Below are 15,911 nucleotides of genomic sequence, written 5' to 3' on the forward strand. Positions count from 1 at the left end.
CGCACCGTGATTTAAGTAGTGCTTGAATTCAGGTTGTTTCTATTAGTGGTTGAAGCCTTAGCCAGCAACAGAATCACGGTTCCTCCGCAGTATTCAATCCTTGAGGTCATGCAAGCCATGTCCTGTCTATGAATGGATATACAAACAAGATCACCTACTGTATGATATGACAATACATTAAAACCTCTCATTGTGACAATGTCTGAATCAATGCAACACAATAAACCACTTCAAATGCTACGGGCCTCAATGTTCTTTCTGTGAATGTGCGTTAAGAGTTGAAGTGAGTGGGGTTAAATGCCATGGGTTCAGGGTCGGTCACTGGTGGTTTCCAGCTTCCTACTGGCTTATTCTCTTGTAAGAGACATTCTGTGAAGGGAGCTTTAGGAGTGGAAGGTTATGATGACATGAGAAGACGCTGGGAAGAGACTGAAATGGCAAAGGTTAAGCCACAGTCAAGCTGTTCTGCACTCACACGCAGAGACAAAGAAACCCAGGGAAGCACACACCCACACTCACACATAGAGAGACAAAGATATAAAACACACGTGAATACACGCAACACTCACACATGTCAAAAGCACTCAGATGCAATTACAACAAAGCAAGACACATGCCCTAAACATGCCACAAAAGGTCAAGTAGAGAGGTGGTATGTTCACATACAAGCTTACAGTTGCAAACAACACACATGTTTATCCGAACACACTGAACCCATTGACAAACATCCACTCTCATTTGTCAAAAGTAGACCAGACTTCAGCTATGGCAGAGAAATGAGGCAGATATCCTCCCTCTCTTTCTCCTTCAGGCAAATTCCTGTAGACCCTGTCAGCATTTGAACTAACTGTTCTTCCCCAAACACACGTACACTCGCACATACACAAACCTAAAACATTGTCTACTATTGACCAATTTTGGTAATCACACAGTGAATGAAGTCAGTTCTTGTATATTGGTTTTAAGCAGGTCCGATCTGGTTTTGGTTTGTTGTATGGGCTTGGGAAAAACATTGTTCACCTATTCTGCCCTCGTTTGAATTTTCTGCTGTATCGTACATTTGATTGTTTGCTATAATCACGGCTACATACCTTCACCGCCAAATTAAATTGCCGGCAACTGGAAGCCTTTGAGAAATTCCAGGGAACAAACACCAGAGCTAAGCCAGAGCTAAAGGGAAACACATTGCTCAGGTTATTACATACAGATGATCGCTATACCTCTGTAGGTACCTCTGCGTGTGCACATGCATGTGCATGTGTATATTTGGTATTTTTGACAGGGAGTCATGCTGAGACCAGGAGAGCCCTGTAGAAAAAACTATACACATCAATACACAAAAAGCAAAACAGTATGTGCATCTATACAGTACATGTATATATAGTACTATACTATATAGTACTATACTATATATACAAAGCATTGTGCCTTGTGTATAACTCAATATTTCAACGCGCTCTCACCATGTTCCTCAACCTGGAAAATCATTCTCTATTATTTGATTTTCTCTCCTTCCCTCTCTCTGTGGCTATCTATCCGCCCCTGGTGTAGTTCTTTGGCATGCAGCCCCATGCAGCCTGTGTTGTGAGGCCCTCCTTCGCACTTCCATACCCTCCTGAGAGAGACACTCAGCTAGAGCAGGCCTTTCTTAAAGCACAGAGACCTCATGCCTATTCCCCCACCACACAGCTCTGCCAAACTAATGCTGAGGGGGCAACACACTGGGGACAACACACACACAGGCGTACACGTGTCCAGAAATACACACGTATACACAAAGTCAGACACGCACACATATGCATAATACAACGCCAAATACTGAAGAGTAAAATTACAGAGAGCTATATACCTGGAGTGTATAAACCATTAGGAACAACTGCTCTTTCCATGACATAGACTGACCAGGTGAAAGCTATGATCTCCTATTGATGTCACCTGTTAAATCCACTTCAAAAGGGAGGAGACAGGTTATAAAAGGATTTATAAGACTTGAGACAATTGAGACATGGATTGTGTATGTGCGCCATTCAGAGGGTGAATATGCAAGACAAAATATGTAAGTGCCTTTGAACGGGTTATGGTAGTAGGTGCCGGGCGCACCAGTTTGAGTGTGTCAAGAACTACAACGCTGCTGGGTTTTTCATGCTCAAGAGTTTCCATTGTGTATCAAGAATGGTCCAACATACAATGGACATCCAGCCAACTTGACACAACGGTGGGAAGCATTGGAGTCAACATGGGCCAGCATCCCTGTGGAACACTTTTGACACATTGTAGAGTTCAATAACTGACAAATTTAGGCTGTTCTAAGGGCAAAAGGGGATGCAACTCAATATTAGGAAGGTGTTCCTAAAGTTTTGTACACTCAGTCTATACTGCCTTGTACAAACAGATAAGAGACAGAGAGAAGAGACAGATGGACAACACACATAGACAGACAGAGGATGATATGCAGCTGGCAACTACCCTCTTGATTGGTGAGCTGGGTACCCCCTGTGAAATGTGTCTCACACTGAAGTTGACATGGCACCGACTGTGCCCCATCTCTGCCAACACAGCCCCCCGACGCGTCGACGCGCACCGACAGACACCTCCCCCGCCCTGCGGCCTCCACCCCATTGAACATGTTTACCGCACGTAAACATGCATGCACACACACACACACACACACACTCGCTCGCACACACACACACACACACACACACACACTCAAGCAAATCTAATTGTGCTAATGCAGAGAGAGAAAGAGCGAGAAAGTGAGGAGAGACGCAGAGAGATAGAAAAGAGGATGGGAGGAGAGAAGAAAATAGAACAAAGGGAGGGAGAACAAGAGAGAGACAGAGTGAAGGGGAGAGACAGACTGACAGAAACAGAGAGGAGGGGGAGGACTTGGCTGAGCGCCTCCAAAGCGTTTGTCTTCATTGAAAACTGGCCCACCTTTCCCCCCCTTCTCCCGCTGAAACGAAGAGAGATTGAGGGAGCAAAGCAACAATAAATAAAAAAATAAATAAAAAAAAAGCAGGAACATTTCAAATCAACATCTGTCGCGGAGGGTGATTTTTCTCCCAAATAGCATGTGCCAGTGTGATTCGGAAGCGGGCCAAATTGCTAGTTGACGCTTGGTTGCACCCAAAAGGTCCAGCCGTATACAAAGGTTTGGTAGGACTGTACTGTCCCTCATTCACAAAACAGTCATGTTTCCTTCCAATGTGGCTTGAAAGACCATGCTAGTCCCTCTGTGTTGCCCACAAGCCCGTGCCTGTCTATTTCTGTCAATCCATAGACATAGTGGAAACGATATGAAAGAATACATTGTAATACTCGACTAGGAGTGGCAATATTTGAGGTGAAAACATATTTCCCTCCCAAAAAAACATCGGTGTCTTTTCCTGTGGTTCTTCTATATTTACTATTCCTGGAATGACTACAGCTCTAGCTTACCTGTTTCTTACTATACACAGATAGTGAACTCAGACTTATAACAATGAAAATGTGAAGTGAAAAATATGTCCCTCCAACAAAATGGCCACCTTCTTCTCTGTGGTGCTTCTCTTTGTACTAGTCTTAGAATGGCTGCAGCATCCCTACTCTAATCTTCCCCAGACCTAGATAAATCCACCTCGGTCGGAGTGGGAGTCAGTCTGTGCTTCAGTACACACAAACACCACAATGCTCGGTGTGTGTGTGTGTGAGTTTCTCTTCCACAGCTCAGAGCAGAAAGCCAACCTCTGGAGCATGGGTTTTTAATCTTTTTAGTGTTTCTTCTTTTCTTGTACTATTTTCTGTTACTGACTGAGGTTTAGGAAGGAGACTCTACGCTGTACTGGTAGCTTATAGACTAGCTGGTCTGACTGGCCATTTGTTGTATGGTAGTATGTATACTGTATATGACACCAGCAACTGATTTGAATACCTGCCTGGTTTGCTCCCCCGCCACAAACAGCAGCTTCACCTCACACGCCCTTCGCTCTTTGACTTTCCCTCGATCCTTTTCACTCCCTCGCTCTTGCCTCATGATGACGTGAGCAACAGAGGAGTGGAGAACCAAGGGAGGGAGGGAGGGAGAGAGGAGAGAAGGGGAGAGGGGCATTAGGCATACAGTGCATCGAGCTAGCTAGAGACTAAGGATTAACATGGGTAACCGGGATCCCAGGACTGTCCCAGGAACACTCTTCACATTTCCTGTAAAAAATAAAGACCTGGGAAATGACCATTTTCCCCAATGTCGGTAGAAATGCAGGCCCCACAGAACATGTGCAGCATCAGATTACCCCCCCCCCCCAAAAAAAAAAAAAAAAAAAAAAAAAACATATTATCCAATAAAATGTCTTTGTAAACAACAGGTGTAGACTAACAGCAAAACACTTATTTAAGGGCCTTTCCCAACAATGCAGAGAGAAAGAAAATAGAGAAATAATAGAAAAGTAATAACACATAATAATAAAAGTAATACTAAGTACACAATGAGTAACGATAATTTGGCTATATACACGGGGTACCAGTAGCAAGTCGATGTGCAGGGGTACGAGGTAATTGAGGTAGATATGTAGATACTGCATAAGTAGGAATAAAGTGACTAGGGAAAATAATAGACAAAAATAATAGATAAAAAGGATAGATTATTAACAAAAGCAGCATGTGGTGAGTTAAAAAGATAGTGCAAAAAGGGTCAATGAAGATAGTCAAGTTATATAAACTCAGCATAAAATAAACGTCCTCTCACTGTCAACTGCGTTTATTTTCAGCAAACTTAACATGTGTAAATATTTGTATGAACATAACAAGATTCAACAACTGAGACATAAACTGAACAAGTTCCACAGACATGTGACTAACAGAAATGGAGTAATGTGTCAAAATCAAAAGTAACAGTCAGTATCTGGTGTGGCCACCAGCTGCATTAAGTACTGCAGTGCATCTCCTCCTCATGGACTGCACCAGATTTGCCAGTTCTTGCTGTGAGACGTTACCCCACTCTTCCACCAAGGCACCTGCAAGTTCCCTAGCCCTCACCCTTTGATCCAACAGGTCCCAGACATGCTCAATGGAATTTAAATCTGGGCTCTTCGCTGGCAAATGCAGAACGCTGACATTCCTGTCTTTAAGGAAATCACGCACAGAACGAGCAGTATGGCTGGTGGCATTGTCATGCTGGAGGGTCATGTCAGGATGAGCCTGCAGGAAGGGTATCACATGAGGGAAGAGGATGTCTTCCCTGTAACACACAGCGTTGAGATGCCTGTAATTACAACAAGCTCAGTCCGATGATGCTGTGACACACCGCCCCAGACCATGACGGACTCTCCACCTCCAAATTGATCCCGCTCCAGGGTACAGGCTTCGGTGTAACGCTCATTCCTTCAACTATAAATGCGAATCCGACATTCACCCCTGGTGAGACAAAACCGCGACTCGTCAGTGAAGAGCACTTTTTGCCAGTCCTGTCTGGTCCAGCGACGGTGGGTTTGTGCCCATAGGCGACGTTGTTGCCGGTGATTTCTGGTGAGGACCTGCCTTACAACAGGCCTACAAGCCCTCAGTCCAGCCTCTCTCAGCCTATTGCAGACAGTCTGAGCACTGATGGTGGGATTGTGCGTTCCTGGTGTAACTCGGGCAGTTGTTGTTGCCATCCTGTGCCTGTCCCGCAGGTGTGATGTTCGGATGTACCAATCCTGTGCAGGTGTTGTTACATGTGGTCTGCCACCCAGAGGACGATCAGCTGTCCGTCCTGTCTCCCTGTAGCGCTGTCTTAGGCATCTCACAGTGCGGACATTGCAATTTATTGCCCTGGCCACATCTGCAGTCTTCATGCCTCCTTGCAGCATGCCTAAGGCATGTTCACGCAGATGAGCAGGGACCCTTGGCATCTTCCTTTTGGTGTTTTTCAGAGTCAGTAGAAAGGCCTCTTTAGTGTCCTAAGTTTTCATAACTGTGACCTTTATTGCCTACCGTCTGTTAGTGCCTTAACGACTGTTCCACAGGTGCATGTTCATTAATTGTTTATGGTTAATTGAACAGGCATTGGAAACAATGTTGAAACCCTCTACAATGAAGTTATTTGGATTTTTATGAATTATCTTTGAAAGACAGGGTCCTGAAATAGGGACGTTTCTTTTTATGCTGCAGGGTACCCCTACAGTATAGCCTATAAAATATTGTGTGCCTTTTTGAGCTGTCATTGTGACTCTTCAGACAGTCACACATTTGATAGGCCTATGCACAATTCACTACATAGGCATCTATGTCACAGGCATGGAATCTGTTAGCAATTCCGGGTCATGAGGGAACATTCTATATTCTCCTGTCCTTAAGCATAGGCTATTGTCCTATCCAGTCCCAGTCCCAATCCCACTTAAACCCAAAATCCTGACTCTTGTTTCGCATGAACATTCCTAACTTTATTCTGTTAGCCATAGGATGCATTATCAAAGCACGTCTCTCGCCTATGCATGTCAAAATACCACTATACATTTCCCCCCGCTTCTCTGCGCTTTCTTGTACTTGCTGCCCATATGAGAGCTTCAGTCGAGAATGTGTGATCAACAAACGGTATGAGAGTAGATATGGATATTTTAAAGAAATAAAAAAAACTTGGTCCTCGTTAAGATACCTTGATATTGGAGGTGGTAGGTAGCCTAGTGGTTAGAGCGTTGGGCCAGTAACATGAAGGTTGTTGGATTGAATCCCCGAGCTGACAAGTTCAAAATCTGTCCTTCTTCCCCTGAACAAGGCACTGTTCCCCAGTAAGCAGTCATTCTAAATAAGAATGTGTTCTTAACTGGCTTGTGAATTTAAATAAAGGATACAAATATTTAAATTATTTCCATTCTTCATCTCCCAGTTTTTCTGTATAATCATCAAATATATTTAGCCAAATATAGAAGATATTCTGTCATTCGTTGAAGGAGGTTATCTTGCAAGCTTGGTCATTTGATTTGATTTGATTATGGTTACAAAGTATGTGTGATTCGACAAGGCCATATTTTGGGGTGCTCTCTGTGCATCCTGAATGTGTTCTGTGTCTGCTGAAATGCGCTGAATTAATTGAGGAACATGTTAACGCTCTGACTTTATGAAGGGCCTGTTTCGCAATTCACAACAACACTATTGGCGATCAAAGAAAGTTACTCTTTTCTAAATATTGGTTTCATTTGCACTGAGTTCTTTACATAGTGGCGCAGCCAAAGTGGCCCAGCACCCCTCTTATTTGGGGAAAACTATGGCATAGTGATCTTGGTTTAAAATGCTTTAAATGGGCAATTCCAATTTTTTGTACTATTTCCCGCGATAAATATGAATAGTCCCGTTATTGAAACTTGGTAGATTTTGGGGAAAATATGAATCCCTACTAGAAACTCCTACCATTCATTAGAGCAATGCACACATACTGGCTCCCTGATACACATGCGCACGCACACACACATTCTCAGGGTTAAGAAGGCATAACTGATTAAGATATACCTGTTGGCAGACATTCCACTGTTCCTGGGGCTGATTTTACACTTCTGATAAATACAGCAGCATTGATTTGAACTATTCCCATGCCTCCTACAGTGTGTGTACACATGGAAGGTATGACCTTGTAGAGGTCGATGGGGGGAAAAAATGTGTGTAAAACACAGATTGATGGTGTGATTTTCCACTACACTGCTCTGAAAGGGAGGAGGAGAGTCAAAACACACACACACACGTGTGTGCATCACACAAGATTGCATACACTGACTTGCATACACATCCAATGAATCCATTCACACGATTAATCCATAATCAGCCAATAGCCCCTCCCGTATCCAACACAAGATAGGTGTGTGTTTCCAATGTGTGTGTGTGTGTGTCCTCCGCCTCTACCAAAACACACGTTCCGTCCTCATTTCCACCCAAGTCGGGGAAATAAGACAGGCGACTGCACCAGTGCTGCTGAGCTCTTGAAATATGAATGGCTTTAATTAAATGGGCTCTCTTTGCCATCTGGCCGTCGGATTGTGACTGAGTTCTTTCTACAATGCGCCACACACTCGCTAATAACCAGCCTAAGCAGCAGTCGGACGGGCACAACGGAGAGAGCAGAAGAAGAAACACCAACAATATCATAATCTACTGTGATACTCTGGAGGAAAGACAGAGAAACAGACAGACAGACAGAGAGAGAGAAACAGACAGACAGACAGAGAGAGAGAAACAGACAGACAGACAGAGAGAAACAGACAGACAGACAGAGAGAAACAGACAGACAGACAGAGAGAAACAGACAGACAGAGAGAGAGAAACAAACACAGACAGACAGACAGACAGACAGACAGACAGACAGACAGACAGACAGACAGACAGACAGACAGACAGACAGACAGACAGACAGACAGACAGACAGACAGACAGACAGACAGACAGACAGACAGACAGACAGACAGACAGACAGAGAAAGGCCAAAAGCAGGGTTTCATAAAATTGGTCCTCGGGACCCCAACATTTCGTTTTTTTCCCAAGCACTACACAGCTGATTCAAATAATCATCACGCTTTCATCATTTTAATCAGCTGTGTGGTGTTAGGGCAAAAACCAAAACGTGCACTCCTTGGGGTCCCGAGTTCCGAGTTTGGGAAATGCTGCCCTAGAGAGTGTACCTGACTTATAAGTGCTATGGTACGATGTAGCACTTGTATCTCCCGTGGCATTGAGCAGGGTTCCAGGCACTTAATGATGGTGTTTATGAATCAGCGGCAGCACCCAGAGTTCCCTCTCAACATCAAGCAGGAAAGCAAGTAAAAGAGAATGAAAAGGAGAGAGAGGAGGAGTGAAGAGAGGATGTCTGACTGATGCGGGCAAAACAAGAGACACCACGTATGATAACGCTAGCAGCACCCTGGTCAGTCTTTCCACCACTTCTCCATGTTCATCCCTCTCTCTTTACCTCTCTCTGGAATCACATATGCTTTTCTTACCTCTAAATAACAAACAATATTTCGCTCATACCCACCCCCCTCCCCCTCTCTCTCACACTCTCTCTCACTCGCTCTGTCTCTCTCTCTCTAGGTTATAAAAGGCTAACATTACACAATGTTTCACAGGAAATGGCTTATATGGTCACTCCCCTGTGACAGGAGGATATCTAATCAATGTCTAATCAATGTCATAAAACATATCCTACAAACTGTTCTCCCTCTTATGTAACACTTTGCACATTACAGATGAAAGGACAATGCGGAAAGGTGTATTTCCTCGATGTGCTGGCTGGCTGCCGGTTTATATTGAGAAATTAAACATTCACAGGTCTCACGGTGCTTGCGATCAATAAGAGCAATATACATTTTCTGCCTATCCTGACCTGCCAAAACCCTACCCCACCCACACTACTTCTGAGACGTACCCTAGCCATCCATAACTGTCTAATGGAGTGTTTGACTTCCGACACTCCGCTTTTATGAATATCTAATGAGCGACGGGTAAACTGATGAATAGCTAAACACACAGCCGTAGCATCAAGTTATTAGGATGCGTCGCTGTACAGTGTTGGAATGTGCTGAACATGGAACTCTGTAGTGTAGTTTCTAAGTGGGGAGATGGAAATGGGGTGAGAAGTAGAGAGAATGGGAGAGAGAGGGAGAGAGAGAAAGAATGAGGGAGAAAGAGACAGGGGACCGCAGTGGTGGTGGACTGCGCCTTGTGCCTCCACATTCATTGCTGGATCATTCATTGACAACAGAGGAGGCTGGTGGGAGGAGCTATAGGAGGACGGGCGGATTGTAATGGGTGGAATGGAATAGACGGAACGGTCTCAAACACATTAAACATAAGGAAACCACGATTGACTCCGTTACATTTATTCCATTCCAGCCATTACAATGAGCCTGTCCTCCTATAGCTCCTCCCACCAGCCTCCTCTGATTGACAACGACCAATTTGAAGTGTCAGGATTTCCCACATGGCTCCTGGAGCCTTGGAACAAGCTCTACCGCTTCTCCAAACAGAACTCCAACAGTCCGGCTCCCAAGGATGCCACTCAACCTCGAAGTGGGCGGAATAGACATGGGAAAAACAGACTATAGCAGAGAGAGGTGTGACGATGACCTCGAAGACTTAACCGTGTGACATTTCAAAATGACTAAGTCCATGCAGGCTCGGAGGGAGTTGGGGAGTAGAGCGTTTTATGGATAGCATAATTCAATGTGAAGGGTAAACCTGTGCAACATTTTTTTTCCACTTTCCTTCGCTTTCTGATCTACACTCTCTCAGCTCTTGACAGCTATATCCTTTCTTTGTGAATCTGGATACATTTCAACCCCCTTTCTCCACAAAGATAGAGTAACCAGACTGAGGTAGTCATGATTCATTGTGTAGCCTTTCTCCTTCCCTCCTCCCTGACCTTAATCCCGACACTCTGGTCAGACAGCGGGGGTGTGAGGACACACACAGCAGGGCAACACAAAAGACCCCGTGCATCTCCCAATGTCACGACACATCTCTCATGCAACCCTAACGACCACAATTATTTCAACAGCCTAACGATGCCCAAGTGCCGAGGCTACACGGCACTGCGCCCATCTGTTAACTTTTGTTCCCCCTTTTATATCATAGAAACCCCCCGTTTTAATGGACAGCATCAGGTTAACGTAGCACTGGGGTGTCCGTGTCCGTGTGTGCTTCAACTGCTGCATGAAGGTAGTAGTATAATGGCATAGCCTCCCTTTGGAAGGGATTTAGTGATTCAGCCCTCTTCAACTGGATCCTGCCCTTCCTGACGGGCCGCCCCCAGTTGGTAAGGGTAGGTAACAACACATCCACCTCACTGATCCTCAACACGGGGGCCCCTCAGGGGTGCGTGCTCAGACCCCTCCTGTACTCCCTGTTCACTGCACGGCCAAGCACGACTCCAACACCATCATTACGTTTGCCGATGACACAACAGTGGTAGGCCTGATCACTGACAATACATTTTTTTTATTTTCCCTTTATTTAACAAGGTAGGCTAGTTGAGAACAAGTTCTCATTTGCAACTGCGACCTGGCCAAGATAAAGCATAGCAATTCGACACATACAACAACACAGAGTTACACATGGAATAAACAAAACATACAGTCAATAATACAGTAGAAGAATAAGTCTATATACAATGTGAGCAAATGAGATGAGATAAGGGAGGAAAAAGGCAAAAAAAGGCCATGGTGGCGAGGTAAATACAATATAGCAAGTAAAACACTGGAATGGTAGATTTGCAGTGGAAGAATGTGCAAAATAGAAATAGAAATAATGGGGTGCAAAGGAGCTAAATAAATAAATAAAGTAGGAGAAGGGGTAGTTGTTTGGGCTAAATTATAGATGGGCTATGTACAGGTGCAGTAATCTGTGAGTTGCTCTGACAGCTGGTGCTTAAAGCTAGTGAGGGAGATAAGTGTTTACAGCTTCAGAGATTTTTGCAGTTCGTTCCAGTCATTGGCAGCAGAGAACTGGAAGGAAAGACGACCAAAGGAGGAATTGGCTTTGTGGGTGACCAGTGAGATTTACCTGCTGGAGCGCGTGCTACGAGTGGGTGCTGCTATGGTGACCAGTGAGCTGAGATAAGGCGGGGCTTTACCTAGCAGAGACTTGTAGATAACCTGTAGCCAGTGGGTTTGGCGACGAGTATGAAGCGAGGGCCAACCAACGAGAGCATACAGGTCGCAATGGTGGGTAGTGTATGGGGCTTTGGTAACAAAACGGATGGCACTGTGATAGACTGCATCCAGTTTGCTGAATAGAGTATTGGAAGCTATTTTGTAGATGACATCGCCGAAGTCGAAGATCGGTAGGATAGTCAGTTTTACTAGGGTAAGTTTGGCGGCGTGAGTGAAGGAGGCTTTGTTGCGAAATAGAAAGCCGATTCTAGATTTGATTTTGGATTGGAGATGTTTAATATGAGTCTGGAAGGAGAGTTTACAGTCTAACCAGACACCTAGGTATTTGTAGTTGTCCACGTATTCTAAGTCAGAGCCGTCCAGAGTAGTGATGCTGGACGGGCGAGCAGGTGCGGGCAGTGATCGGTTGAATAGCATAGATTTAGATTTAGGTATTGCCCCGCAATTGTAATTTACTGCTGCTCTTTAATTATTTGTTATTCTTATCTCTTACTTTTTTATGTATTTTCTTAAAACTGCATTGTTTCTTAAGGGCTTGTAAGTAAGCATTTCACTGTAAGGTCTACACATGTTGTTTTCGGCGCATGTGACAAATACATTTTGATTTGATTTGATCAGTCTCTTTCCTTCATTCAACTTCTTCCAAAGCAGAAAGCTTTCTCTGTCAGTAGGAATGGGAGGTCAGAACTCAACTAATCAGATTGCAGGATTTTAAGTGGAAGCAGCAAAGATGCTGCGCCAAAGTGTAAGCTTTCTGTCAAATGGCATGTGTCGCACTAGTAAACAATTCATTCTAGCGATTGAGAAAAGGTTTACATGAGAGGTATAGATAAAGTTGGTGGTGTGGAGAGGTGAAAAGGGTAGTTGAGAAACAGGCACACACACACTCAAGAAGACAAAGGCAATAAGGACACACACACACCACATAAACACAGCACAAATCAACTGATCCTCCTTAAGATTGTGTGAACCAGCATGGCAAATGTTCTTATTCCATACAAAGTTATTCTTCAACCTTGCCGTGTTTTACCTTTATTTCCCAGAAAGAGCGGTAGGGCAATAGAAAGGCAGCAGCCTCCACTTTCATGTCAATATTTTTTACTGTGTTTTTTTTTCTTTCTGTATTTTACCTCCGTGGTTTGATTGGTAGGCAGATCCCCCGTTTGAATCTAATCTGCTTGTCTCATATTGATTCCTTCATTGCAATTACTTTAAGCGCAGACCAAATTGAAACCAGCCTTTAATTGAGGATAATTTGGTCCGTAATGGGCAGCCATTGTTCTCAATGCGAGGTCTTAAATACCCCGAGGGCAGACCCCAGCCCACACTGAGTAGGCCTGAGCAATCTGACATCCAAAGCGCTTTTAATCTGCATTAAGTAGCTTTAATGTTCTCAGCAAATCGCAAAGTTAAAAAGATCATTTAGACACTCTTGAGTTCAACATTTGATCTGTATGTCTGCCTGTCTGGATCTGTCTTTCTGTTGGTATCTCAGTCTGCAGGTTCATTTCACAGCCAGAGAGATTCACAACCTGTTAGTCAAATGATTGTTTCGTATTGTCGTTATAGAAATGTTAGATAATGAATTATGAAAACCAAGTCAACGTGTGATTCACAAAATTAAGTCCAGGTGGACTTCATTTGGACTGCATATATGCCCTTGCAATCATAAATCACAAGGTTTGACTTGCCTTCAGATAAACTGTGGGGCACAATGCTTTGAAACGTTGCACAAGAAAATCACAGCAGACTTATACAATTTGAATATTCTCATCCTCAGCCACTCGTAAAACCGCCGTGCTCAGGCTTACAGTCTTAAGACGGTCACAGCTTGATAGATCTAAACCAGACTATTAGTGGGTCCATTACCCTAACCCCTAAAACCTTGCTGGTTATACCAATACCACAGAATACATCAGCTAGCACCACTGATACAGCAACGGCTATATAAAAAATAACCGCTGCTTGTCTTGCAAAACCAGAGTTGTGGTTTTGATTCCAGCACAGGTTACATAACACTGAGTACATGTGTAAACTGTAAGTCTCTTTGGAAAAAAGTGTCTACTCAATGACCATAGCACCAGAGTCTGAGGAGGAACTTAGGCTAGCACGAGTTCGTACAATGCAATAACTTCTTTCATTTCTCCATCTTAATTAGGGTATCCTCCATCCTGTTACAATCTTCAGTGTGTTACAAGCGAATCAGCTCCACCTGCAAACCACTGATTATAGACAAATAAACCACCGTCGGGCAGTGAACCAATATGTATCCTTGAATATCTGTATTGCAGTTAGCTTGTTCTAGAATCAAACTCAATGCCTCAGATGTATACAATGGGAAGTGAGTGTTTTCAGTTTGGCCTTCACAAAGTTAAGTTAATCGGAGCAAAAACCAAATAAAGATCATGTAGAAAATCAATCATGTCGGGTAGATATTTTAAATCCAAATTAAATTCAACAGGCAATTGAAAAGGGATGCGGTCCAAATTACATACCGTAGCTCAAAGGAAGAGGAACTTCCAAGGCCTTGATCTAATAGGGAAAATGAATAAGGCTAATACATCTACTAAAACTGCTCTGATCAAATTAGCAGAGGTCTTTCAGAACGAGACGAGGAGAGCACATCAAAGGCTAAAGCAAAACGCATTCAATAACTTGCCTGTGAGATGCTTCAGATTATATTCACCTGATGAATGCATGCATGGTCTCAAATTAAATTCTGATTAAATTCAGCCTGCACTATATGCAGTATTCATATCCAGAGGACACATCCAACGCCCCCCTAACGATCCACACCTCACCTTCCTGCTTCAAAATCAACCTTCAAAATCAACCACACACCCATAAAGCACACAGCCATCTGCTTGCTCTACACACAAGCAACACCTACAAAATAAAACATCTGCATGTATCTACCTTGGTGTTCACCTATATACTCTATGTGGAATATGCGTGTCAATGTGTTTTGCACTTTATATCTGCTCTTTAGTGTTTGCCCCTACCATTTTCCATATGCTCTGCCTCACCGACACTGCCATCCGGCGTGGTCCTCTCGTAGCTGTCCTCGGGCAGGGGCAGCGCACCCAGCCTTGGGCCCCCCGAAGAGCCCTTGCTGCTGGGCGTCTCCGACTCCTCCAGCCCGCTGTCGTAGCAGCTCTGCAGCGATCCCTGCTGGTGGGGGTCTTGGGGCTGGCTCACCACCGAGAAGGTCACTCGGCGGAACGGCTACAAGAGAGAACGAGACGGCGTGGGGGTCACTAGCTGGACTATAGGTGGGAGGAACGCCCGGTGGAAGGGGGATTTGTGGGACAGGGGACAGGGGTTAAGTTTAAAGAGTTTAGGGGTTACAGTTTGAGTATAAATGAGGTAATCCCAGGGGATATGTGCCTTCAGAAAATATTCATACCCCTTGACTTAATCCACATTTTCTTGTGTTACAGCCTGAATTCAAATGGATAAAATGTACTACCCCATCATGTAAAAACGTATTTTTTGCCATTTTTGCAAATTTAAAGTGAAATACAGAAATATCTATATAATATATATATATAAGAATTCACACCCCTGAGTCACCTTTGGCAGTGATTACAGCTGTGAGTCTTTCTGGGTAAGTCCCTAAAAGCTTTGCACACCTGGATGGTACAATATTTTCTAAGTTGGTTGTTGCTCATTGCTTGACAGCCATTTTCAAGTATTGCCATAGATTTTTAAGCCGATTTAACGGTAACTAGGCCACTCAGGAACATTAAATGTCGTCTTGATAAGTAACTCCAGTGCATATTTGGCCTTGTGTCTTAGGTTATTGTCCTGCTGAAAGGTTAATTTTTCTCCCAGTGTCTGGTGGAAAGCAGACGGAACCAGGTTATCCTCTATCCTCCATTCTGTTTCTTTTTAATCCTGAAAACTCCCCAGTCCTTAACAATTACAAGCATACTCATAACATGATGCAGTCACCACTATGCTTGAAAATATGGAGAGTAAAAAAGGAAGGGAAGGTGCTGTTAGATTTTGGTAGACAGAAGGTGCGCTTTGGTAAAAGGGGTAAATTGGTCATCAAAAGGAAAAGAGCACCACGCTTCATATACTTAATTAAAATGCCTTTATTTGTATGTCAAGTTCAATGGAAACAATAAGAATGTTAAGAATGGGATAAGAATGTTGCCAGCCAGTATGGCTTTGGAACATTTAGAACGAAAGACTGGGTCGCGTCCATAGATACAGAACAAAAAGACTGAACGACTGGATCGAGTCTCTGGCAACCGAACCGATATTGAATGTACGACCAGCTGGCTTGGGTCGCAA

At 43.9% G+C, this 15,911-nt stretch overlaps 1 protein-coding gene across 1 annotated transcript in view; it reads right to left on the reverse strand.

Moving 5' to 3' along the window:
• LOC120030679 (protocadherin-7-like) overlaps positions 1–15,911 on the reverse strand; it is a 200,324-nt gene that overhangs the window by 95,885 nt on the left and 88,528 nt on the right. Inside the window, exon 2 of the mRNA XM_038976122.1 lies at positions 14,612–14,834. Within this exon, the coding sequence (XP_038832050.1) occupies positions 14,612–14,834 (223 nt within the window). The remainder of the gene's footprint in view (positions 1–14,611; positions 14,835–15,911) is intronic.

This window comes from Salvelinus namaycush, chromosome 36 (genome assembly GCF_016432855.1).
Source record: "Salvelinus namaycush isolate Seneca chromosome 36, SaNama_1.0, whole genome shotgun sequence".
Taxonomy (NCBI): domain Eukaryota; kingdom Metazoa; phylum Chordata; class Actinopteri; order Salmoniformes; family Salmonidae; genus Salvelinus; species Salvelinus namaycush.